The following is a 26586-nucleotide window of genomic DNA, read 5'->3' as shown; positions in this document are numbered from 1 at the left end:
GGAGATCACTCACATACACCTTTCTGTGGCAGAAGAGAGTCGAAGGAGCCATCCTCGTGGGGTGAACTGTGGGTTCAGAAGGCCATATCCCCATTGGAGTGTCTGAGTTGGAGCTCTAACTCTGTTCTCAGACCCAGGGGTCAGCAGATTATGTCCCAGGTGACGGAGCTTTGCCACCCATGTGGAAGATCTGGGTTGAAAACCTGGCCCCTGTCTTCGAACCCACTCAGCTCTGTCTTTGTGGACATGTAGGGAGTGAACCAGCAGAAGGGAGAGCATACCAGCTCTCTTTCAAAATGAAGCAAGCATTTTTTTTTTAAAAGATTTATTTATTTATTGGAAAGTCAGATATACAGAGAGGAGGAGAGACAGGAAGGAAGATCTTCCTTCCGATGATTCACTCCCCAAGTGACTGCAACGGCTGTCCTCGACTGCTTTCCCAGGCCACAAGCAGGGAGCTGGATGGGAAGTGGAGCTGCCGGAATTAGAACCGGCGCCCATATGGGATCCCGGCACGTTCAAGGTAAAGACTTTAGCCGCTAGGCCACACCACCAGGCCCTAAGCAAGCAATTTTTACAGAGGATTTAGGTTGTAGTCTTCCATTATGTTATTTCTTTTTCTTTTGTAAGTGGCAATACTAATATGAGATATATCACGTGTTCAGGAAGCAATGCATGGGATGATTCTTACTTTATGGAATCCAGTGCTATGAAAATTATGGTAAAATCCTAGCCAAATCGCAGCCTCCATTTTGGCTGTGTTTTGGAATGTCTTCATTGAAAGAAGTTTTTCAGCCTCGGCATAGCAGTGTGCACTTTTGCTCTAAATCAATGACCTGTTTCTACCAGAGCTAGTTTTGGAAAATGGTTTAATTTAGTAACTATCAATCACTGACCATTTCAACATTAAAGACATTTCAGGCGTTCTGTGAATGTGAAAGACCTTTCCATGGCCTGTATCTGTGTCTCTGGCACAATTCATCACTACGGGGTAATATTTTGCATTTCAGTCTAAACAAGTAACATTTTGCTGTGTATCATCCAATAAGATTGAGTCATACGAGCAATTCAGAACTGTTGAACCATCAAAATCACTTGAGCAGGACCCTCGGAGCATGCCCCATGTCAGGTCCCTGGGATGCTTGGGAGGTGGGTGTGGCTTCTCCTCTTTTCTCCCTCTCCCCCCAGATACAGGAAGGAAAGAGAATGTGGAAATGATGGTCTTACCCACTATCCTGCAGTCCTTAATCCCTCACACCCTCATCATCATCATTAAAACAAACAAACAAAAAAAAAGATTGAGTCATACAAACAGTAAATTTTCAGGCCCAGCAGAGTAGCTGCAGTCCTTGCCTTGCTCACCCCGGGATCCCATGTGAGTGCTGGTTCTAATCCTGGTGGCACTGCTTCCTATCCAGCTCCCTGTCTGTGGTCTGGGAAACAGTCAAGGATAGCCCAAAACTTTGGGATCCTGCACACACATGGGAGACCCAGAGAAAGCTCCTGGCTCCTGGCTTTGGATTGATTCAGCTCTGGCCATTCGGCTGCTTGGGGAGTGAATCAGCAGATGGAAGATCTTCCTCTCTGTGTTTCCTCCTCTCTGTAAATCTGACTTTCCAATAAAAATAAACACATCTATTTTTAAAAAGTAGTAAATGTCACATGCAGTGTTCAGTGACACTTGATTTTTTTAGCTCCTCCTGCTGCTCTTGCAAGTGGTCATAAGCTGTTCTACATTTTTAATGCAGGATCACTTTGCAGTTCCATTTTCCTATTTTTAGGGGGAAATAGTTACCTCTGAATCTCTTAATGCCATGTTTGGATTGCTTTGTACCCAGCTGTCTGTGTCACCTTTGCCAGTCCATCCCATAAAATGTTCTGCACAAAATTGTTTGGCTTGATATGTCTAGAAAAATCTGCAGTATTCATCCCGTGTTAGTAGATCGTATCAGTGTGTATTTTCTATTAAAATCTCTGATTTCTTTTGCCTAATGCAACTCGTTTAACTTAGTGCAGGGTTTCGCACATTTTCTTGCTGGGAAATGATGCCATCCTAAGTCACAGAGAGATGTACTTGTCTTCTATCTCCCTGGAGTTAATCCTGATGGTCTTTGATACCTTGTGCTTGATTTTTGCCCACCTCAAAAAGTCCACATGAGAAACCAACATCAGCAATGGGTACAAAGTACAGTCAGATGGCAAATTCAGCTCGTGAATACCAGAGGAAGCGAGAGCCATGCTAGTCAGTGTCTTTTGCTGTATGTGTGAATGGTTTCCTGTGGTCCTTGAGGCAGGAGGGAGATCACCATGAAGTCAGGTGTTGGGGATGCTAGAGTGATGAGTAGAAACTTGGCCCAGTATAGAAAACTGACTGATATGTATCCAGGGAGGAACTTTTACACAAATGAAATGACCACGGTGGATTTTCCCATGGAAATAATCAGAGCAAGCCCTTGCCTGCATTTCTAAAATTTTTAATTTTGAAGAGATACATTTGATGCTTTGAATGCATTGCGGCTCTCACACATGGGTTGTATGAACCCAATGATAATAAGTTGCCTCCCTGGGTCTGCCTTGGGTGTGAAGTTGGAATGGGGAACCCGAGCAAGGAATCTAATCCCGACATGGTTCCAACTAAGCACTTGCTTCCTTAACATTTTATGACTTCGAATGTGTTATGTAAGTGGAATCGAAGAGTGTGTAACCTTTTAGGGTTGTTTTTTTCCTAGTCAGTGCAATTCCCTGGAGATTCGCCTAAGTGGTGTGCTGTATCAATAGTTAATCGTGTTTCACTGCTGAGTGGGTTGTCTGTGGCGTGGCTGTACCACTGTTCATCCAGTCCTTCACCCCAGTGAAGGATGTCTGGGTGGTTTCCAGATTTGGGCTGTTATAAATAAATAAAGCTGAGGGAACTTTTATGTGCAGGTTTTGCCATGAACATATGTTTTTATTGCCCTGGGATAAATGCTCAAGTGTGCAATTGCTCCGTCGTTTGGTAGTTGTGTGGATGGTTTTGTAAGAAACTGTCAAAAAAGTGTTTTCCAGAGTGTAACAGTTTACACTCTCACAAGCAGTGTGTTCCCAGACTCTGCACGTCTGCTTCAGGGCTCTTTATTTGAGCCGTGTTGACGGGCAAGCAGTGCTGACTCAGTTTCCCTGATGGCTGATGGTATTGAACATCTTTTATATGCTTATTTGCCAGCTCTGTAGACTTTCTTTGAAATGTCCCATTATGTCTTTTGCAACATTTTCTTATTAAATATTTTTATTATTACTGAGATTAGTATATATTATTATTATCATTTTTATTTTTAATTTGAGGACAGAATCTCAGGTGATTTTGCATTCCCCAAATGCCCACAGCAGCCAAGGCTGGGTCAACCAAAGCCTGGAGCTGGAAACTCAATCGAGGGTCTGGCATGAATGCCAGGACCTAGCCATCACTGCCTCTCAGGGGACGGATGGACAGGAAGCAGGGTGGTGAGTGGAGCCAGAACTCCAACCCAGGTATTCTGATACAGGATATGTTAGCTGCTCACCCACCTGACCACCTGACCACCTGACCCTTTACTATTGAATTTTGAGAAGTCATGTTGTTTTAGCTACTCTTCCATTACAAATATTCTTCCAGACATGGCATGCAATTTTTTTTTTTTTTTGGAGTTGGGGGGCTTTCGTAGAGCAAGAGTTTTCAGTTTTAAAGAGGCCTCGTTTACCAATCCTTCTTTGTTGTGGCCTGTACTGTGTTGGTGCCAAGTCTAAAAGCGGTTTACCGGGTTTGAGATCCCCAGAAATGTTCTCTAGTATTTGTTTCCAGAGTGTATGTTTCCTATTTGGGCTCATGACCCAATTTCAGTCCCTTTATATAGATGAGTGAGGTTAGGTTGACGTTCACAAAGTGATTCTTCCACGTTATTCTTAGTCAAGATTATCTTAGCTTTTCTCGAGCCATGGTTGTATCTACAAAGTGAGAAGTCAACTAAAATATTCGGATAGGAATTGCATTAAACTTGAATGTGCATTTAGGAAGAATTGGCAGCTGTGTTGAGTTGAATCATCCATGAACATAATGTCTTCCCATTTATGTGGGCCTCTGTGATCTCTCCATTTGCCTTTAATAGACACCTTATATTTTTTAGTATGAAGGTTATTAACATGTTTTGTATTGTACAATAAAGATATTCCATCTTTGAAATAAGTACAATTGATTTTGAAGTTTTATTTTAAGTGTTTGTTTTTAGTACATAGATTTTATAACCTGTAACCTACTTAGCTCACTTATTGCTAAGAGAGTTTTTTCTTTTTGCCAGATTCCTTTTGATTTTCTATTTCTAATAAGTATATTTTTATTCCCTTTTTAATTAATTATTGTAGTCACTGGAACTTATACGTTGAAGAAAATGATGAGATGGACATGCTAATGCTAAAAGAATGCTCATCCATTTACCGCTAAATCTAGTGTTAGCTATGGTGTTTCACTGACATTGTTAATTATGTTGGCTTATTTTAAAGACTGGCTAATTAGGGACGCTAGTACAAAGAAGAATTAGAAAGGACTGCAAGAGAAATAGAAAAGTTTCCATTCAGCCTCTACTGGGCTTGGAATTTACTTTCCTTTTCAAACAGAGCTGTCATCAGTATAAATCTTGCCGAAATTGAACCACATGCAACGTAAAACATCACTTGTATCTGAGATACTTAGGTAATCTCTCAGGTATTATAGTAATTGGGAATCTTTTTAGACATGTGTAATATGTATTTCTTTTATAGTAAGTAACTGTTCCAACATAAGGTGTAAACGCAGTGGCTTACCTTGACTGTGGTCTGTGTGGTCTGATACACCTGTTCTCTGCCTATGCCGCCGCCTCTGGCCAAAGGAAGGATGAGGGTGGTGAGGAACGCAGGCAGGAGGCAGTGTGGCATGCGAAATATCACTGTGAAACCCATGGAATTGGATCCCTCTATACAAATGAAATAAGTCTTTAAAAAAGAAAGACAAATACTTTAGTCTTGCTTATGTGTGAGAGCTAAAGGGAAAATCATCATAAAACAAGAACAAAAAAGACATGCATACATACCAGTCTTGCTGTAAATATGACTTTTCCAAAACAGTGCGTTATATCTTCGTCAGATTGTTAAGAAGGGTATAATACTACTAAGGTCTGTATGCCTCGTGATTGTTTTTAAATTTATGGTTTTTTGGTGGAACTGGCCTCTTTTCATTTGGTCGCTGTTTACTGCTCTTGCCTGTATCCCTGCTGGACCACGGGGCCAAGGGCTGGGCGTGTGTTCATTTGTTTCCTATTCTTTTTATTTTTCTTACTTTTTGCACCTTGATCCCTTCATTTAGTCATCTCAAAAAGTAAAAAATGAAAACAATGGGGAAAAAAAAATCTCCCCACCACTTTACCTGCAAAGCGCACCACCATCCAGCTGGTCAACCTGTAGTTTGCAAGGCATCTTTCACGCCTTTCAGTTTAGTATTCATGCCTCGGTGCGCTTCCTGCCGTTTAAAATGCAGCACGTGTCATTTAGAACGCAGTTCCTGTCTCCCTTCTATCCATGTTGAAAGCAGACCTTCACACATTCAAAACCTAGGACTGAGTGGGCTGGTGTTTTATAAGCTCTTGGTTAATGGTTGAAAAAGCGACTGGCTTCTCTTGTGCTGTGTGTGTGGTTGTCTCATGGACTATCTCCGGGGCATTTTGTAAATTCCAAATATTTCGAGGAGTAATGGGATGCATAATCAGAATTGAACTCTATACATCTAAACGGCAAACTGCATCATGGGCCTTGCTGTGGTTAGGTTCTGGTGAGGCGCGTGGGCTGCAGGGTGGCTGGCAAAGCTGTGCTCACAGTGCATCCCGTAGGAGCACCAGCTGTTCCATTCCTACTCCAGCTCCCTGTTAATGTGCCAGCAAAAGCAGCAGAACATGGTTCAAGCGCTTGTGCCTGTGCGCCCATGTGGAAGATCCAGAAGAGGCTCCCAGCTTCTGGCTTCAGCTTTTTTCAAATCCCGAATGATGGTTAGACAAGCAATTCTTGGACTACCCTTCAAGTAACTTAAACTAACAATTCAGAATGCTAGTGTTTTATAGGAAAAACAAAACAAAAAGGCGGCCGTGGCCCCAGTGTTGTGCTGTGCGCATAGCCCTGTGCGCTCCAGCCTGAATGGGTCCCCGTGTTCTGCTGTGCGCATAGCACTGTGCGCTCCAGCCTGAATGGGTCCCCGTGTTCTGCTGTGCGTGTAGCCCTGTGCGCTCCAGCCTGAATGGGTCCCCGTGTTCTGCTGTGCGTGTAGCCCTGTGCGCTCCAGCCTGAATGGGTCCCCGTGTTCTGCTGTGCGTGTAGCCCTGTGCGCTCCATGGGAGCCATCGCCCTTGCTTCTCTTGACTCTCCCACATGCCTGTGTTCCATGAGCAGGCTCCATCAAGTCTGGAAAACCATGCCCCTTGCCCTCTAGGCACTTCCAAGAAAGACAGAGCGCAAGTCCGGACCAGTCAGTGGATCTGTGCTTGGGTAACAAAACGATCAAGATGATATATAGTTGGTTTTGAAAAAAAGAAGAAAGTTGTATTTGGATGTTCTTTTTCCATGAGTAGGTTACAGTCTTACATGATGTGCTTTCTCATTGAGCCCTTGGGAAACATTTTGGATGGTCTGGTTTTCCAGTTCTAATTGAGCCACACTTTGAGAACCTCCTTGTTTTGAGAATATTGCATTTTAGTAGCAGATTAAGACAGTAACAAGTGCAATGTGATATCTTTTCTGTATGCTACCTCTGCTTAAAATATGTATATAGCTCTGTTTTGTTTTCTGGGCACAGTGGGTATGTGAATTTTGCCGAAGTATTTTATTCTGTACTTAAAACCCAGCAATTTAATACTATTTTAAAGGGACAATAAAATAAAGCACATTGGCTGTCTTACTTCCTTCAACTACTGACTTAAGGTGCTTAGAATAATCATAAGTGCCTACACTTTGTAGTTTCATGAATTTGCAAACAATTATTGGCTATTTTGATTTTTCCAAAAAAAAATGTTGAAATCTTCCAAGTTATATCCTAAAACACGAACACTGCCTCACTTTCTGCGGTCACTACTTACGCAATTTATTGCAACCCTTAAGAGCTATGAAGTGAATATATCTTTCACATATTGACAATGCAATTGTTCTGGTACAGAAAGCAACACCATGGAGTCTACTAACGCTGTAATTCACAGGCATTCTTTTAAGGCAGAGTTTAGAAAACTGGCAGATCTTCCTTTTCTCCTGGTAGAGTTTTTTTCACGATACCAGTAGGATTTTCTGCGTACTGTCATCCAATGCTAGAAAATAAGAGTAACTCTTTGCTGTCTTGGAGTGTTGTTGGAAGAAATTAAATGTTTCCTAACAATAGCTGCTTGTATCAAAACACCGTTTTCCCTAGATTACTAATCACGTGAAGAATGTTAGATGCCACTCAGGGTCATTTTTGTTTTTAAAGCAGCACATTAAAAAGGCATGGACAGGCCTTGATTGACTGTTATCCATCAAATCCCACTTGGTACCTGCAATGATCTCTGTCTTCTACAGGAGCCTGGCAGGATGTGGTACAAATTCTCAGCTTACATCCAGGACCTGAGAGTTTTCGAGTCTGTTTGTAAACATTGATTCCAGACAGAAGGAAATACGCTTAGGCTATGTGGAGAAATTCAGACCTAGTTGGCCGTCATTGCAAGATGATGACCGAAGTTTGCGTGCTATGATGAATCACTGTGACACGTGTGGGCGCCATATTTTTCGCAGTTATGTTGGATTCAGAATGTTTCTTTTCACCCTTTGGACCATATTGCTTGCTTAGTTCTGACACTTGGGTTTTGCTGCTGTGGAGAGTCTCCTGGCAGCTTTCCACACCGGGATAGGTGTGTGTCTGTATTGTATTACTGGACTTCTAAAAGTCTTAATAAAAACATCTAGAGATTTCCAAACAGCTTTCCAAAAGAAAGACATTTCTTTGGGTAACGTGTGACTTTAATGATCCTCTCTGAAATCCACTTTTGTTTTGTCTCCACATCAGATCTTGAAAATTTTAAAACCAAGTTGAGGAGCACGGTGTCAGTGCGTGAAGGCCAGGGCGTTGTCCTGCTCTGTGGACCCCCGCCACACTCGGGAGGTAAGGACTGCGTGTTTATGCTTTTCGTATCTGTGGGGAAGTTTCAGGGTAAGGCCTGCAGCGTTCGGCCTGGTACTGTTTTTGTAATCTGCCTCCTTGGAACTTGCAAACCTGAGCGTTGGAGTGTGTCATCTGCGTTGGAATATAAAGCAACTTTACAAAATGAGGTCATCCAGAGAAGTCAATGAGAATAATTTACAGGTTCGGACAAGGAGGATTTTAAAGGCAAAAGAAGTCAGAAATTCATTTTGATCATCTAATGACACTGAACAATGCTCTGTCGTGATATCATTATCTTTTGTTGTTTAGGTTTTGACACTGGCACAGATTGAGGTCTGTATACTCTGCTCTCTCTTTCTCTCTCTCTCACACACTAATATGTGCGGTTGGACCTCCTTGTAAATATCAAATATATATATATATATATATATATATATGGTGTCTTCGGAAAAGGTCATACAAAGTGCATGTTAGAAAAAAGTTGTGCATGGGTTTCAAAAATTTGGGATATCAGGTTAAGCCAGGATAAGCTTACCTTTTGCTTCTATTTTTCCAAGAGCTGTTTGCCGTCTGCCAGTATTTTTGAGACACTGTGTGTTTAGCAGCACCTTATCTTCACCAGGACATTAGAATTGCAGATGGGTTGTTGCATGGGGATCAACTGAAATATATTGGCCTGAAATACACTGGTATAAACTGAAATGGGTTGCAGGAAATTCGGCAGCTTAAGAAAACAGATACAGTAAAAATGAACTTGAACAACTTAGGAAAATAGTTTAATTAGCTCCCCAGTATGAGGTTGAAGTGCTGGCTTGATTTGCTTCTCATGTTCACCGTTGTAACTTAGTCACTTTTGGGAACAAAAAGGGCATTATTAATATAGAAATCACACTTCTCTGAGAAGCACACAGATTTTGCTATAGAGGAGATGAGAATCGCTGAGAGATAAATGAGTGACAGAAGATCTTTCTGATCAGTCTGGAGCTTAAAGAGTTTATTTCCCACCATGATAAATAAAGCTTCATCAAAGGGAAGTATTCCGGGCTTTCTTTGTTCAGTGACATATAAGACAAAGTCCCCTTCCCCCAGTCATTTCTCAGTTTCAATTAAAAAAAAAAAAACAACTCAACCTTATGTAACGTATATTTCCTGTTTCCATCACCTGTCACTGTGAAATAGGTAAGCTATCTGAAGATGTGGCTTACTCGTAGATATGACTGGCATCATGTTGGTCAATGTGGTTTGAAATTGGACTTTGTAATTTATTTATGATTCATCCATTTACGTATTTGAAAGGCAAAGTAACAAAGAGAAATCTGTCTGATCCACTTCCCAAAAGGCCAGATCATCCAGGTTAGGGCCAAGCTGAAACCAGAAGCCAGGAACTCCAACCTGGTCTCCCAGACGGATGGCAGGGCCCCACGCACTTGGCACTTGGCACTTGGGCCATTCTGCAGTGCTTTCCCGAGCACGTTAGCAGGAAGCTGGATCAGAAATGAGGCAGCTGGAACTCAAACTGGCACCCCAACGTGGAATGCAGGTGTCACAAATGGAATCCACTGTGCTTTAATGCTGTTAACACACACACACACACACACACACACACACACACACACACACACACACTCCAGTAGAGTGCATTTCGCTCGAATCTTTTTAATTTTAGTAATAATTCATTTTATTTGTGCTGATGAAGTTCCAGAGGAGATTTACAGGCTCAGGTGGCGGGGATGAGCAGGTGGTTTTCAGAAGAGCCGTGTGATTCTCAGGGAGACAGACACAGGGTTGAAATTGATGCTTCATGTGGGTATGGGGTTGGCACGTGGTCTGCTCGACATCTCTCTCTGTGTCGCCTTTGGTTTGTAAACATACCCTGTGACATCTAGTAACCACACAGAGGGAAGGGGCAACCATTTCTTGCCCAGCACTGGGCAGTTCTGGTACTCAGGATTTCATCCAGAGCTCCCTGCCGCAGTGATTAAGTCTTTGTTGGACTGTGTCACAAGTCTGCTTCTTTCTCTTCCAGATCCCACTTTGCACCTTTCCTCTCTTCCTGTTGATTCTTTTGATTGAACATTTTTATCCCCAACTTTGTTAAGCATCTGCTTTCTGAGAACCCAGTAGGCTAGATGCTGAAAGTCTCTCCAGGTTGACTGTATTCTCAGAAAGATTCCTCGTGTTTGGAAAGTTGGCTCCTGCCAACACCAAGCTTGTGTAAGCTTTAATTCTGAAGATTAGTGGGATAAATGGCCTATTCCTTAGCAGCTCCTGGTTCCTTAGCCAAGCAGCTGAGGGCTGGGGTCAGCGCCACCTACTGGTCATCTCTGGAAGGAGACAGGGCAGGGTCCCTGAGAAAAATAAAGGTTTAGTAGGAATAATCAGAATAAATTATATTGATTCAAAGCAGCAGAAAATTGTAGCCGGAGAGTCTTATCTCTGAAATTTTGGTGTGTTTACACAGTAACAAATACTGATCTTTGAGTTCTTGTAGGAGTTGATATATGCAAGATTAAAAATAAGAAGCTTTTAGTTGGCCGAGTATGCACGCAGGGAAAATGTTGGAATAGACAGTTAAATCAAACAGGGTGCGTCCTCTCCAGCATCCTGAGTTGGAGAACCGTTGGCCAGTTGCAGCAGTTCTGTGTAATGACATCCTGGTTTGTTGTCACCATGGGTGACTCCACATACTTGTCCTTTCTGGTTTGAAACACATGGGATGGGGGGGATGCTGTATTTCAAGTAAGATTCTAGGTGGGGAAAGAAACAAAACTCCCGTGACTTGAGAACTCAGAGCATGCTCAGTAGAGCAGGTATCATCGACCCAAGGCATACCTCCCGCAGTGCTCGAGGGTCTAAGCAAGTGACCAGAGCAAGGACGGGCATCCAAAAACCCGATTCTCATTGATCCAAGATTCCTTAATGCTGAAATTTCTATTCCTAGTCCACAGCCACACGTCTGACACGTTGGCGTAGGAGCTCCCGTGCACCGACCTGTGTCAGCATTTTTCTGGACCCAGGGCCCCAGCGTCAAGGCAGGTTTATAACAGGCAGTCAGTCAATATCGATTGGATAGATGAACGCATTCAAGGAATGAGTTCATGGATTCTTTTTCAGTTTTGGTCAGCGATAAATGCCTTTCTGAAAATTCACTGGCAACGGTGTTTCTGCAGGTAGAAGCTGCTTCATCACCAAAGTGGGTGGATGGCAGGCAGTCAATTGTGTGGCGACAGATCAACGGAAACCTTGGCTGGGCTGGTGCTGTTGACCGAGGCGCTGTAGGTCATAGAGAGAGAGTGAGCCTGGTCAGCGTGAAGCCGACATGGTGCAAGCCAAGAAGGCTTCCTCCCAGAGCTCTCGGCCCCTGTGCTGATGGGATTTGCTCGTCCCCAGGTGCTGCACAGTACCTGGGGGACACGGCTTGCTGTCTCTCTGTTTTCTCTATTTTATATGCCTCTTAGCAGCTTCACATTTCTTCTTTTCTACCTTGTCTGTCCATGGTCGAAAACGTTTTAATTTGTTACTTTGTGGTAATTAAAGATGCTATTCTGTTTTTCTTGTGTCATTTGCCTTCCCAGAACTGTCTCCCAGAGGAGCACAAGAAGGTTATGATATTAATGATGGATGATAATAATGGGAATTCAGTTGATCATACTTCTAATAGTTGTCCCAGCAGTCTCTAGTAGAGTGCATCCTAGCTGCTGGGCAGTGGGTGAACCCTCTGTGGAATCAGCTAGTGAGATCGGTTCCTCTGGTTGACGGAATGGAGAAGGACAGGTGGAATCAAGAAACCGAGACTGAGAAAGGAGCTGTCAGCCAGCTGTGGCTGTCTGCCTTGAGCCCAGACTGCTGACACGTGAGGCAGGAAGCCAGACACGAACCTCCACACAAAACCTCCCAGGTTTCAGAAAACAAGTAGCCTTGCCACAACCAGAGCGGTGAAGAACTGGAGTGTGGCTGCGCTGGCTCCCGGCCAGGGCTCTCTCCAGTCGCAGAACCATTCTCGAAATGATCAGGCACGAGTCCCCAGAAGGAACGTTCCTGTCCTCTGCCAAGAACTTCTGGCGTTTCAGAATGGAAAGCGGCCGAGTTAATGGTTTTTGTTTTAATGCCATCAGCAATACCGAAGTCACATTAGCGGAAACATCCCTAGAGTTCAACCAGATGCCCAGCTCGGGCATGCTGGAGCCCAGTTGCTGCTCAGACTTTAATTGCAAATCCATCATTTGGGGACTTATCAAATGTAGATTCTGGCTCAGGGCAGTGGGGTGAGGTTATTTCACTCCTCCCGGGGGGTTGATGCTGCTGGTGCAAGGGCCCCTCTGAGCAGGGGGCCTCTGGTCTGCTCCTAATTAGTGTTCTGTTACCTTGCTCTGCGTCCTTAGCCTCCTCTGTGCCCTACCACATTTCTCAGCCCGGACATTAGGATGCTTTGGGCACTTCAGAAACAAAGCTTTAAGTGGCTGATACAACTGTCCTGTTTCCCCCACTTGAGCTTGGATTGTCTTTGCCACGATTTTCTTGACGTTGGATTAGGCATCGGGCCATTAGTTATGACACTGCTTGTCATGCGTACAACCCACCGCAGGGTGTCTGGGTTTGGGCTGCAGGTCTGCTCCTGACTGTAGGATTCTGCCAGTGCAGGCCCTGGGTGGCAGGAGTGATGGCTCCGGGAGCTGGAACTCTGGCACACCTGTCAGAGTCCTGGGTTAAGTTCCTGGCTTATCTTTGGTATGGCTCGTCCTTAGCTGTGTGGACGTCTTAAAATGAACCAGTAAGTGGGAACTCTCTTTCTCTCTGTCTGACTTTGTGTCTCTGGCCCTGTGCCACAACACACACACACACACACACACACACACACACACACACACACACACACACACTTTTTATCCTGATTAACTATCTTGCTTGATCTTGCTTATCCTGATTAACTATCTTTCAATTCTTGTGTATTTTTGTTTTGTTTTGTTTTTAACCTCCTAGGATTGTGAGTCTACGGAACCCCTCTTAAGGAGGGTCCCCAGAATTGTAGGCATAAAAGAAAAGAAGTTCTCACTGCCCACCCCTCACAACTCTGGGGGTGAAAGGGAAGCACTTGCCTCTAACAGAAGCAGCACACCGTAAAAGGAGACTCTTCAGATTTTGAAATTAAATTGAACCTTGTCATGGGTGCGAGTAGAGTCACCCTCTGCTATGTGCTTGAGTTTCTAATAAAATATCCATGGGTGTCCCTAAGATCTGGATACTCCTTCTTTTTATTTTTCACGATTTTGTTTGAAAGCCAGAATGAAGAAGAGAGAGAGAGAGGAAGAGATCTCCCATCCCTTGGTTCACTCCCTCCCCAAATGGCCTCAGTGGTGGAGGCTGGGCTAGGTCAGAGCTAGGAGCCTTGAACTTGAATCCCAGGCTCCCACATGTGTGGCTAGGGCCCAAGTACAACAGTCTTCATCGTCTGCTGCTTTCCCAGGCACAATAGCAGATAGCTGAACAAAAGCTGAGGTGTTGGAACTGGAACCAGCACTCAGATAGGAGATGCCAGCATTACAAGTAGGCTCCACTTTTGTTCTTTTATACGCAAAGAGATGAAAGTATCAAGAGCTAACGAGATACCAGTAGATGGCCCATGTACCCCCTGACACAGCTCACTACCTTGTCTTTTCAGTGGGCGCTTCAGGAGTCAAGAGGTCCTAGGGAGGCTTAGCCATTTGGGAATGGTGAAGCTGTGGAATTGGGACCAGCCCAAGACTTTTTTGTTTAGTATGAGTTTGATTTTTTTTTCCCCTGTAGCCAGCAATATGATCTGTAGGAACCAGTGCCAAGCTGTTTAGTGATGGAGAGCAAGTATTGTCCTGACCTGGCTCTCCCCCGTGTCTCTTGCTTCCTACGCTTCCTTCTATTTTGGGGCCTTTAATGAAATTGTGTAAAAAAAAAAAAGTGTTCTCTTGGTGAAATAAATTTATAATTTCTTTGAGATAACAATCAGAAAGGTTCTCCCTGAATAGATTAGACAAGAACCTAAGGAGACATCTTCAAGGAGGAGATTGTGCTGGTACGCATCCTTGCTCCACACCTCTGTGCACTTGGAGGAAGGTTGCAAGAACCAGGGGTTCACTCAGCTCAGGAGCAGCCCCGGTATGGGATGGGTTAAGACGGGAGCGCTCCTGGGAAAATCCTGAGAAAGCTGGGAAGTTGTGCGATTACCCTGAGGTTGCTGAGATCATTCCCAAAGTATTTAGAAATTAAATGCATGGGAAAATGAGAAGGCCACGGGAGTCCCTCATGATAAATACAATTTGACAAGGATTCTTGCATTAATCTAAGAATTATATACACACACACACATACACACACACACACTCTACCAAAGAGTTCAGTTTTGCCCAGTATGATCAAATGGATTCTGAATCAAGAAGAAACTTGAACTTTGTCCCGGGGATGACTCACCAAGTGACTTTGCTCTCCAAGTCCACCTGCGGGATGAGCGATGTGCTTGTTCTCGAGCAAGCAGCCCTGCACGCTGCCATGCTACACGGCAGCATCGCCCTCGGGGTGTGAAGGAGGAGCTGGTGAGAAGCCCAGCAGCAGGAAATGGAGGGTGAAATGACTGATGCTAAAAATTGCTTTGTAAGACCTGTGTGACAGAGGTGAGAACTGTTAGCAAGGTAACCAGATGGCGTGGGATTTACACCCTCTGTATCCACATCTTTATTATTATTATTATTTTTTTAATTTCCCCAAACTGGGTAGGCAGAAATACAACAGCCGTCTCAGCTAGCATAGACTTAGGAGCCCGAGGAACAGGTACCCAGTGGGAATTTTCATCTCTTTGAGACTGTGTGTGATTGCAGGAGACTTTATCAAGATGCTATGACAGTGCTGGGGATATAAAATTATAACTGAAAACAGTAGTTTCCCCACGTACGTTAGTTTGTAATCATCACCTCGCCTTGTTTCAGCCACTTATTTCTCCTGGAACTGCAGTTCTCTCCCATTCTCTCTGGCAATGCAATGAAACTTAACAGCAGAACGCTTTTCAAAATATCGGAGTCTGGTAGATGTATTGCGTTCACAGAAGCGCATGTCTTCTGCTCCCATTGGTTGCGTGGCCACGTGTCTCTGTGGACCGTTCCTCCGAGAACCACGTGGTTTCTCGCTCCCCGACAAAGCAGTGTGTCCAAGGGCTGCATCCTAGCTACATCAATACCCTCACGAAGTGGGAATTCGAGACTCTGATGCGTGTGACTGGGGAGTGATGGAGGAATTGACGTATGTGCCACCGAGGGCTGTTTGTTATTCATGGCTGCCAACCCGGGGGTGGGTTAAAATGGCATGGCAGCAAGTGAGAGAATCCATCTGTAGGCTGAATGAATAATGTATCGCCAGTGCAAAACTATGTTTTCAAAATGTATTATATGTCAATGCTGATCTGACTACTGACATTTCCAGGCATCTAAAATATTAACAAATTCATAGTAGCAGCATAAGAATACTCTGATTCGATTGACACATCAACCTCGGCTGCTGCTCTATGGAAAAACCGCAAAATATTTTGATCTCTAAAGAAATATTTGCTGTGGTGGAGCGTGCTAATTGTTACACATCCCTTTTGTCATTGAAAATAGAGATGAAAAGCCCCGAGTCCCCCCAAGCCGCCTTAATGTGGAAACGGAGGAAATAAAAATGTTGAAGACTGCCTGCCTGTCTTCCTTCCTCCCTTCTTTCCTTCCCTCTTCCCATCCGTTCATCCTTCATGCCATCTGCCTCCTCATTTTATTCAGTTAATTATTTACATAAGCTTCCGCCAAATAACTGCTATCATGGTGCTTCACATAAATAGCCTTGGTATTGAGAAATATATTAGGAAATGCGGTGATGTATCCAAATCCATACTTGTTGAACCCCACTCACAGTCACTCCCCAGGTAAAAGGCATTGAACTCATGAGGTGGGGAATCCAAAGTTAAGTAAGAATTATCCTGTACCTAGGGGGCACCCATCGTAGCACAAGGAGCAACACCTGTGAGATTCCTGGTGCCATGTTAGCTCAGGAATGACAATAGTAGATGCTGTGATCCTGGCTGGCGCTGGCTTTGTTCTTCCCAGCACATCCTCAAAGAAAGGAGCATCGCTTTCCTTCTGAGCTGGCACAGAAGCTCGGGCACTTCCGCCGTTTGTCCAATGGTTGACAGCAGTGGATTTGAACTTCGCGCTTGTGTCTGTTCCTTTCTAAACAGCACTGACTCCATCTTCAGAAGTACACACACACGCGCGCACACACACACACACACACACACACACACACACACACACACACACACGCACACGAGGACACAGGATATAAGCCAGGCACTTGAAGCTAAACCACTTGTGTTGCAATCATTTTTGGCAGGTTTCTTAACCTCTACTTCTTATCTGTAATCATTGAACTATTATTATAGGATCATGGTCAGGCTAGAAGAGAATAATACTTGTGAATTGAATTGTTTGAAATGTTTGTTTTTTTTTTTGAATTGTTGAATTGTTTGAAATGGTTTTTTTTTTTTTATCCAAATGCCAACTGTCCTCACATGTTTACTGTGGAGGAAAAATACAAAATTGAAAATAAAGAATATTAGATCTCTCAAGAGGGTTTATTTGTGTGGTAGGCAGCTAGTTCAAGGTCACGAGCTTGGAAGCCACTGCCCCCATCAGCTGTGTGGTCCTTTTTGCCCACCTGTGATGCTCGCATATCATCACCTGGAACCTCAGAGCACGCGATATTGTGTTGTGTAACCACTCCCCTCGCAAGCCCCAATAAAGGCCCCTGATAGGGAGGGGCTCGCTCTCTTGGTCATGTGCTTCCATCACTGTAGCACCCTGGACTCTGGGCCTCCCCAGTACCTGCTTGCTCTCTGGCTTCCTGTAGACCAACTCTGAGGACAGGTAGACCCTGATCACGGCCCCTGTGCATCTGTATTCCTCACCCTCTGCTCACTGCTTGGGTGGGACAGTGAAGACAGCACGCTAAGATGCTTGAACTTCTAATTTGTGACCTTTCAAGAGTTCCAGGAGAGGTGAGCCTAGCAGTGATGGAATGTGGGCAGAGAAGCCAGGGAAAGGTGACTGTCTGCAGCTTTGTATGTCCAGGTTATTCATTCTACGTCTCACAGGATAACTTACGTTGCTGGGGAAGCTGGGACATAGGTCTTCAGCTTAATGGATAGACTTCAGGGTAAAGACCATTTGTTCTTGGGGTTTCGCTTCAGACTGGATTGCCATATGGACTTGTCATTTGCTAATTTCTAGTGGGCCCCGTTATCACCAAGCTTGGTTAATAAAGACTCCTTAATACACCCTATATTTGTCTTGCATGATCTTGCTTGCCGCCCTCAACATCCTCTGATTTTGTTATGCACCCCAAGAATCGTCTTGCTTAGAATATTTGCCCTCTGTTTTAGGAAACAAAGTCCAGGAAATGGCTGGATTTCTCTCTTGATTGGATCATCTGTGATTGAGGGTGAAAGAGTTGGTTGTTTTTAACAAACAGTTTTGCTGGAGACAGAAGAACAGGGATGCCTTTGAATGCCCTTTCTGTACTAGCAGCAGGTGGGGGGGCATCTTCCCCAGGGGATCCCTTCCTCTCCAGCTAGTGAGTTTCAGTTGGAATCCACTGATTGGCTCAGGACACCTGCACGAGGGCCAGTCTGATGCTGTCTTCTGGGAATTTAGTGTTTGACCTTGAAAGTTCTTAAGTTTGAATTTGAAAGCTTGGAACAGTCCTTTTCTATCACGCAGATTGGCACCTGAAGAAAGAACAAAGGTAGCAGAGGTGAGCTTGCAGAGAGAAGGCCAGGGATGGAGAAGAAGGACTGCCTTCCTGCAGTCTCTCTTCATGGCAGCTCCATTCTTGCCCCTGGATGCTATACAGTAGCTCCAAATCCTTACCCTGCATCCTGTCTTCACTTAGGCTGGCATTAGTAGGTTTCTAGTTCTCACAAGCAAAGATGCACAACTAATGCAATGGACATTATTGTTAGGGCCAAAAGTGGGAGGGCATAGTAATGAAAGCAATGCCAAGAAGAGGAGATATAATATAAAAACCAAAGAAACAACGGCTACGTGTTTCTATAGCTGTCCCATGGGCCATCCCCACATCCTTTTTCGATTACGCCATGAACACACCACAAATGGCCCTAGAAAAAGTCTAGGCCGCGGGGGTCAATGGGAAAGAAAGGTGGGTTCATTGCTTGCCACTTACACTGACTGTTTATGGCGCGTTTCCCCAGCCCTGAGGAATGACCCAGCCCAGTCTTCATAGTGTGTCTCCCCAGCATGGCTTCTTGCATTCCCTCCCCTTCCATTCTCTTTCCCCCTAAATGGTCTGCCACAGTATGATGAGAAAATCGTTTTCTCCCATTTGAAAGACAGCTGAATTCTCCTTACTGCGATTCCGTCCGCCCACAGACAGAAGTCAAAAGGAGCCTTAAGCCCATCCAAAGGATTGCATGCAGGGGCCCAGGGTTTTAAATCCAGTTATGGAGATAATGCTGCTACAGAAAACCACAATTTTCTTTTACAATTGCAGAGCTCTGATGAGTGATGTCTGTGAGTGTAAATTAGGTTGTTAATTTCATGCACATCAAAGATGATAAAGCTTTGCTTCCCCACATCCTTTCTCCAAATCAGGGATGATAATTACTTGGTTGTTTTTGCCAGGAAGAAAATACCTTAGCATCCCTGGATGAGACCTAGTGACCGTGGTCTAACAACAGGAACTGGACTTTGCCTGCTTTGCCATGAAAGTGCATTTATGTGGAAGCTATGTTTTAATTAAGAGTGCACACGCTGCTGTAATGAAGAAAACCCGAACATGCGTGAGCTCCAGCTGAATGACATTTCTGACTGGGACAGAGCCCATTTCAAGCTTTTTTTTTTTTTTAATCCTGGGGCTATGGCTTCATTCCTTGTGCTTGTCCATTGCAACAGTAATAAAAGCTGTTTTTGAAGGAGCTTGCCTGTGGACCACAGTTGGAGTCTTCAAGGACAATTCATGGGTGCTGATTAAAAAATGACTAAGCCTCATTCTCTCAACACGCAAATTAACAAGACAATTAAGGATGTGCTTTATGGTCTTAAATTCATTTTTATTAAATTCAGGAATATATAAAATAATTGCAAGGAAACTGTATAAGGCAGGCTCATGGCCAGCTCTCAGTATTTGATAGTAATATATCAATACCCCAGGAAGTAGTTTTCAAAATTTGTTTCACAACTTTTTTTCTGAAGTAATAAGTATTTGCCTCTTATGATGTTCAGCATAACTTATTTTTTTGAGAAGTGTCTTATGCACCCAAAGAGGAATAAATCAGGTAGCTAATTAATCAAAGGTAGTAGAACTATAATAAATGCTATTTTACTATATGAAAATACCAACTGTGTAATTTGTGAAAAAGATTCATTTATTTCTTTTATTTGAATTGCAGGGAGAGAGAGAGAGAGAGAGAGAGAGAGAGAGAGAGAGAGAGAGAGAGATGTGGACGTGACTACTTTGACTGAGCCAGGCTGAAACCAGGAGCCTGGAGCTTCTTCTGGGTCTCCTGTATATAATAGGGGCCTAGGGACTTGAGCCATCTTCCTCTGCCTTCCCAGGTTTTCTGATGTATTAACAGCGGGAGCAGTGAGGTTGGAAGTGGAGCAGCTGGGCTAGGAACCAGCACCTGCAAGGTGGCAGCTTAAACCCCTAAACCACAATACCGGCCTCCAACTGTGTCATTTTTGAGACTGAGACAAGATAATGACAGCTGTCCTTGCAAGCCAGGGTCCCTTGAGGACACAACCTGTTCCCACAACTACACTAGCTCCTCAACAGAATTGCACCTGATTCTTCTAGCACAGCGATGACTAAATCATGTTCTTTCTCATGTACTTTTTGTGTAAATGTGTCCCTTTTTAGCTCACATTCTCGGTGTCTGCAGTAACATCATTTGAAAGTGTTGGACATTTTACAGCCTGTGCCTGTTGCTGTTTTTCCGTGTTCTTTTGAGTTTTTCACAGCATCCCCTCTGTCCACCGAGCAGGTGTGTCCTACCCAGCACCACCTGCTTCATAGGACTATGCGATGAAGTTGGGCCTATGTTAAATACTGCCCACAGAGTTGAAATCTATGTTGCTGTCACAAAAGCCTTATTTTCTCTTGTGGTTTTTCTATTTTTGTCAACATCTGTAACCCCCAGAGATCGTGTGGGTGACGGGATACAGATTTTCACAGCATTCTCTCGTGCGAAAGTAATAGATATCACATACAAATGTGTTGCTCATTTTAAAGAAAAGAGCTTTTATCAAAATGCCAGAAAGGCAAAAGCAGCCATTGGTTAGTTTTTCAGTGTCTGTATAAAAGGACAATATTGATTTTAGGTACGCAAGAATGGGAGTGCAACAGGCATCATTTTCCATACTTCCTTGAGAAAGGAAGCCCTTGGATGGGGTATCCTGCAGCACCAGACAGTCTACAAGCTCTTGTCAGGAATGACTGAGCCACCTGGAAGACCAGACACTCCAATCGTATTCAAAACAACCTCTGTGAAACATACAAAGGGCTTGTTAAAGTGCTGGTGGAGACGCTCTGATACACCGTCGTCTAATTGCACAACTTCCTCTTCAGCTAGAGTGATTTCGTCTTTAACTGTTTCAAATGTCCTTCCATCTGAATATTTTGTAAAGATAAGATTCTGTACGGACAGATGATACACAGGGAGACGGAGATGGAGACAGAGGCGAGGGAGGGAGGGAGGGAGGGAGGGAGGGAGGAAGGGAGGGTGCCCCTTTGTATTTTATCACTGAGAAAGTGGAATTGCTTGCCTGAATTTCTTCAGATTCAGCTTGTCTGTAGTCTTCTTGATATATTAGTGGGTGGTGTCGTCATTTGATCATTATGAAATCTGGGGGAGAAAATTAAAGGGTTGCTGTGACCAGTTAATGTACTTCTGGCATTTTGTAAATTCAATTAATTAAGTATGGATCACATTACATCTGTTGCTGTGATCACAACAAGCTGATGTTTGCTGGGGAGGAAGGAGCCCATCAATCATCCGTAATCACGGATCCTCAGATAAGGGGACCCTTTTCTGGCTGGCTTACAGTCACCAGAGCGGGTTTTCAACTCTACTGCCAAAACATATTGCATTCCACAAATCTCTTAAGAAGGCCTATTCTGTTTGCACTTGAGATGTGAAAAGACATCTCTCGTGCCGATGTATGTAGACTTAAAGCAATCTTTTTCAATCATTATAACCTTTAAGCACCACTAACATCCCTCCGGATGCTATGACCTTCTCTCTCTGCATTATGTTTTTTGACAGCTCAGAGAAACAGTATACCTGACATCTGGTATACCCATGAAATGTTAATTCGCAGCTCCTGCTTAATATTGCCAACCACTCACAGATTCTCATGTGATCTATTTTGCTTTCCCTGTGGCTGTCATACAATGTCTGCCCATGTTTTCTTAATCTAGTGCTCGTAAATGTTATTTTTGATTTCCCTGGCTGTGTTTCTAATTCTTGGATCATTGGCAAAGGTGAGGCCAGGCAAGGATGGAGCAAGTCCTGAGCTCCGCTGGGAGAAGGGCTGGACTACGAACAAGATACAGCTGTGGAAGTTGAATCCCAGCAATCCCAAGGCATAATTGAGGCATGAGTAGGGAAAGAAGAACGAAATTCTGTACCTCTAAGAGCCATCTGACTGTATTTCACAAAAGGTCTTCAAACTCCGTAGTTTCCTAATTGCTGGTGACGTGTGTTGGGGATACAGAGATGGAGTTACAAAGCATCAATAGATCTCTCCCACTGAGTGGAAGGAAATGCTGGTTAGTTCAACCACCCACAATCAGAACATCATCATACCTTTGAAAAAAATCTCCAGGGAGTAATAGGAGTTGATGTGATGCAGAACTGAATAGCTGGCCAAGAAACTTGAAGACAGCTGAGGAAGGGACTTCTTGACAGAGGGACCAAGCATTAAACAGATAACCTTTCAATCTCATTTGGAAAGGTGGTGTAGAGAAAAATAACAATCCAAAACACCTTTTTTTTTTCCAATAAGCTTCTAGTTTCTGTGCGTATAATCAGGCACAGAATCCTAGGTGGAATTGGAATAGGAATTGGAGCAGCTGGCAGTTGGTTTATGAGGTCTGTTAAGAGAAACGAATTTGATAAAATCAATTCAAATGAGTGATTTTAAGCAGTCTAGTTCGTGAACAGGGCAGCACTTCAAAGTAAGACTTCAGAAGCTCCCCCTCAGCAACAGGGGATCAGGGCTTGATTGGAATGACTGTGCGGTTTGATGGTTGTGATGTCATTTGCCTTGGTCATGTATGATCTGATGTGCGGTCCCTTGTTGTGGAACCAGTCAGCTGCCTGGCGTTACGGGATTGCCTGAGGTTCATTTTTGGTGGCGGTTCTGAGAAATTTAGAAATATTTTCAGGTTAAGTTCCTGTGTTATCTGTGAGCTCTGGCATCAGAGGCCATCTCACGCGACCAGTCTGTTTAACAGGAGTGTCGTCAGACGTTCTGAGAAGAAACAAAGACAGGCAGCCAGTGTAGAAGTGAAGTTCTTGAGCAGGTTGTGTCCGGGAAAGCTGCTGTTTTAACGTGTGTGTGTGTGTGTGTGTGTGTGTGTGTGTGTGTGTGCAGTGTTTTGAAAAGCTATGCACTAGGGCCCAGTGTGATAACGTAGTGGTTAAAGTCCTCGCCTTGCACACACCGGGATCCCATATGGTCGCTGGTTCTAATCCCAGCGGCCTCACTTTTCATCCAGCTCCCTGCTTGTGGCCTGGGAAAGTGAGGACGGCCCAAAGCCTTGGGACCCTGCACCTGTGTGGGAGACCTGGAGGAAGTTCCTGGCTCCTGGCTTTGGATCGGCTCAGCTCCAGCAGTTGCGCTCACTTGGGGAGTGAACTGTCGGATGGAACATCTTCCTCTCTGTCTCTCCTCCTCTCTGTATATCTGCCTTTCCAATAAAAATAAATAAATCTTAAAAAAAAAGCTTTGCACCAGCTTTGAAGAAATGTAGCAGAAACGAAAAGTGTATAGACAATTCCAAGGGTATTTCAAGGTGTTTGTTCAAAAATGGAATTAGGTGGGACGTTTATTTTGGTTCAACAATTTAGAAACCCATGCAATTGTTTTTTCATCATAGGCATTTTTGAAGACCCTGATAGACATGGATTGCAGCATCTTTTTGCACCAAAACAAACTGACATAGCTTTTCTTTCTGTTTTCTCACACACACCTTCAAGCACTCTTGAACTCTGGTTTAGTCCTTGATGAGTGCTGGCATGTCTCTTGGCGCTTCCTTTAGATGGTCCCGCTGAAAAAGATGGGAAGGCTTCATTAACCACCCAAACCCGCAGTCAAACCTGGAGATTGTTTCCCGCAGTCAGCGGATACAAAAGCACCTCTTACAGGATCACAGTTCCCAAAGAAACAGCCCCTGACTCCTAATGGGAAGCCTAAGAAATGTTCTAGAGAACAACAAATCTAATAACAGGAGCTCGGGACAATGTCTGCTATGAATTGTGGAATGGGGTGTGATTGCATTGGATGATTGAATTTATGGTGGGGATGGAAATGACCCTTCCAATTGGGCCTGTTTGGGAAGGTAGCCACGGCAAAGAGATCCAGTAAGCGCATCAATTCTCAGGCCTCTGGCCTGTGTGCTCCAAGGACATAGACAAATTCGCCATCTAAAAATGCAACTGTGAGAATTAAAATGGGCACTGCCTCCTGAGCGGAGCTTACTCCTGCCTTTCTGATTTCTTTGATACCTTTTAAAAACCAGCCATTGTTGCTAGACCGGGGAGATAATCCCGGGATAAGATTGACTCAATACAAGCCTTTTATTAAAGGCCTACAACATTGCGTTCTGGAGAATTTTATTTTCCTTTTCTTAAACACTAGTTAGATCAGATTTTCAAAAGCACATCGGAAATATTCCCAGTCTTAAATCCAGGGATTTATGTAACACCAAGTTGCAGGACCAGTGGGAAATTAATTTCCTTTGAAGCACATTAACTTGGAGCTTTCTCCCTCCCACGGTGCGGCAGAATGTAGGCAGGCGTCTTTGATGACCTCTTAAGGTCCTACCTACCCTGAGTTATAAGCGGACTGCAGGGGATCTGTGATTGCCTGGGCCACTCTGGCTAAGTTGAAAAATATCAGGTCAAAAGAGATTAACTGAAGACTCATCACGTTGCTCACACTCACGAGCAACCATTAGGGGATGTAGGAAGAAAGCTCCTCTGTGCTATGTTTTCATTCAAATAGGAAGGTGTGTGTAGTTCCTTTGAAATGCCAAGCCACTCTGCTTTTTCCAAATGAGATGCCTTTGAGTGGATTCAGTGCAAGCATTATTTGTCAACATTTTCCAAAACGGATTCTGTTAAGATGCTTCTGTGAAAGCAAAAAGTTCCGGGTCCTGTGCCTAAGGCCTCCCTCTGATTTTACCCACACCTCCACACCTCTTCTTCCTGCACCCACAGAAAGCCGAAGCTCTTCAGTGTTTTTCTCAAGTTCCATGTTGCTTTTATCTTGGGGACGTTACATGGACAAGTATAGGATGTTTCAGTTTAATGGTAGGGACTTCAGCATTTGATCCTGAGAGAGAATGAAGGACTCTTTGCACTGCCCTATCACTCTAAATCCTCAGGCCCAAGAAGTAGCTATTTAGCAAGAGATGTCTCATTCTTTTGTATAGTTTTCAAGATACAATCTAACATGGCGGAGTTGTCATTCTAGCCCCGAAAAGAATGAGTAAGTGCAAGTTCTTGGGTGAAATGCTCCTATGTATCTTTTCATTATTGTTTTCTTCTGCGGGTAGAAACAAAAGAATTACTAACAGTGAGAGATAATGTAGCTGTTATATTTTAGCAGCTACTTTGGGGAGCCTGGGAGTACATGCATGCATCCATAGATATGGAGTTTCCTTTTCCTGTTGACAAAATGACAGGATCGCCTGCTCTGGCTGGAGGAAAATTACACATGTAGGAAAGGAAGGTGTTGGCTGGCACAGCCTCCCGTTGCGTATGGTTCAACTAAGGGAGCATATTGAAAGCAAGATACGAGAGTGAACCCAGGCTTTCCTCTTGAGGGCACTTAAAAAACAAACTAACCAACCAAAAAATCAATTCCTGTTTGTTTGTTTTTTTTTTTTGCCAATGATAAAAGCCATGATGCTTATTATAGAATTTTTTTATTAAAAAAATTTTTAAACATATTTAAATAACAAAAGTAAAATTACCCATGTACCTACAATGCCATTGTTTTTTCTTCTGTATATTTTTCCATAATTGAGAACTAGCTTGCGAATTCGTACTTCTTCCCATTAGCGTTATAGCCTAGGCAATTCCCAATGACGGTATAAACACCTCAGAAGCGATCTTTATTGTGAAAATCGTAACTTTACCTTTAAAAATAATACTTTTCAGTCATTCCCCGAATTCAGAGACGATGGATACGCTGCGTATCGTGCGTAGCACACGTTTCCCTGTTTGTCACCATTTCATGTTATATTATTGATTTTAATTTTGTTTGTCTACTTTGCCCTGATCTGCTGCAATTTTAAATTGTCACATTTCTTCAACCTTTTTTTTTTTAAAGAAATATTTGTGTATTTTTGTTTTCTTCAAAGGTAGAACAATACAGAGAGAGGGAGAGAGGGTTTATGCCCCTGGCTGTGCCAGACTGAAACTCTGAGCCAGGGGTTCCTTCTGGGTCTCCCATGCAGGCAGAGTGTGCGGAGACATTTGAAACACCCTCTGTTGTCTCCCAGGATATATTAGCAGGAAACTTGGTCAGAAGCAGAGTAGCTGGATCGCAAGCCAGCATTTGATATGGGCTTGGCACCCTGGAACACAACACACGTCCAACTCGTTACATTGGGTTTGATGATCGGTAAAGTCAGCCTCGTCCCACGTTAGAAAGATATCTACATATTTTGGTTGTCTGTATGATATTTCACCACTATCTTTTTTTTAGCTGTAAAAAAAGGGATTTGTATTTATTCTTGCCAAAGGGATTACTGGTGACCCCAAAACTCTTTGGTTAATCCAAGTTTTGTCCAACTCGTTTGAGATGCCTTCTTGTGCCATCTAAACCTGCTGTTGTCTGAAACTGGTCAGGGGCAGGGTGGGTTCAGCTCTGAACTTCTTTGGCTGCTCTAGACCTAATGATAGTATTTAAGGGCTATACTGAGTGGAGCTCAATAATGCTTGAGTAATTTGAAGGACAAATTCTAAAATTTCATGAGGATGGTTTTTAAAAGGTTCTTAGAAAATGTGCACTGGATTTTAATTCCGTCATCCACAAATTTTTTAGCATTTATTTCTTTATCAAGATAGATAGAGAGAGAGAACAAGAGAGACGATTCTATCTGCTGACTTGCCACCCAAACACTCAGAG

At 43.6% G+C, this 26586-nt stretch overlaps 1 protein-coding gene across 1 annotated transcript in view; it reads left to right on the top strand.

Annotated features, from left to right (window-relative positions):
- CNTN3 (contactin 3) overlaps window positions 1-26586 on the top strand; it is a 272642-nt gene that overhangs the window by 105127 nt on the left and 140929 nt on the right. The window contains exon 4 of the mRNA XM_040995075.1: window positions 8060-8155. Coding sequence (XP_040851009.1) covers window positions 8060-8155 — 96 coding nt within the window. The remainder of the gene's footprint in view (window positions 1-8059; window positions 8156-26586) is intronic.

Source organism: Ochotona curzoniae, unplaced genomic scaffold, assembly GCF_017591425.1.
Source record: "Ochotona curzoniae isolate NIBS_2020 unplaced genomic scaffold, NIBS_Ocur_1.0 contig_908, whole genome shotgun sequence".
In the NCBI taxonomy this organism is placed as follows: domain Eukaryota; kingdom Metazoa; phylum Chordata; class Mammalia; order Lagomorpha; family Ochotonidae; genus Ochotona; species Ochotona curzoniae.
Note: the sequence above shows the minus strand (reverse complement) of the source record. Positions and strands in the feature narration are given on the sequence as shown.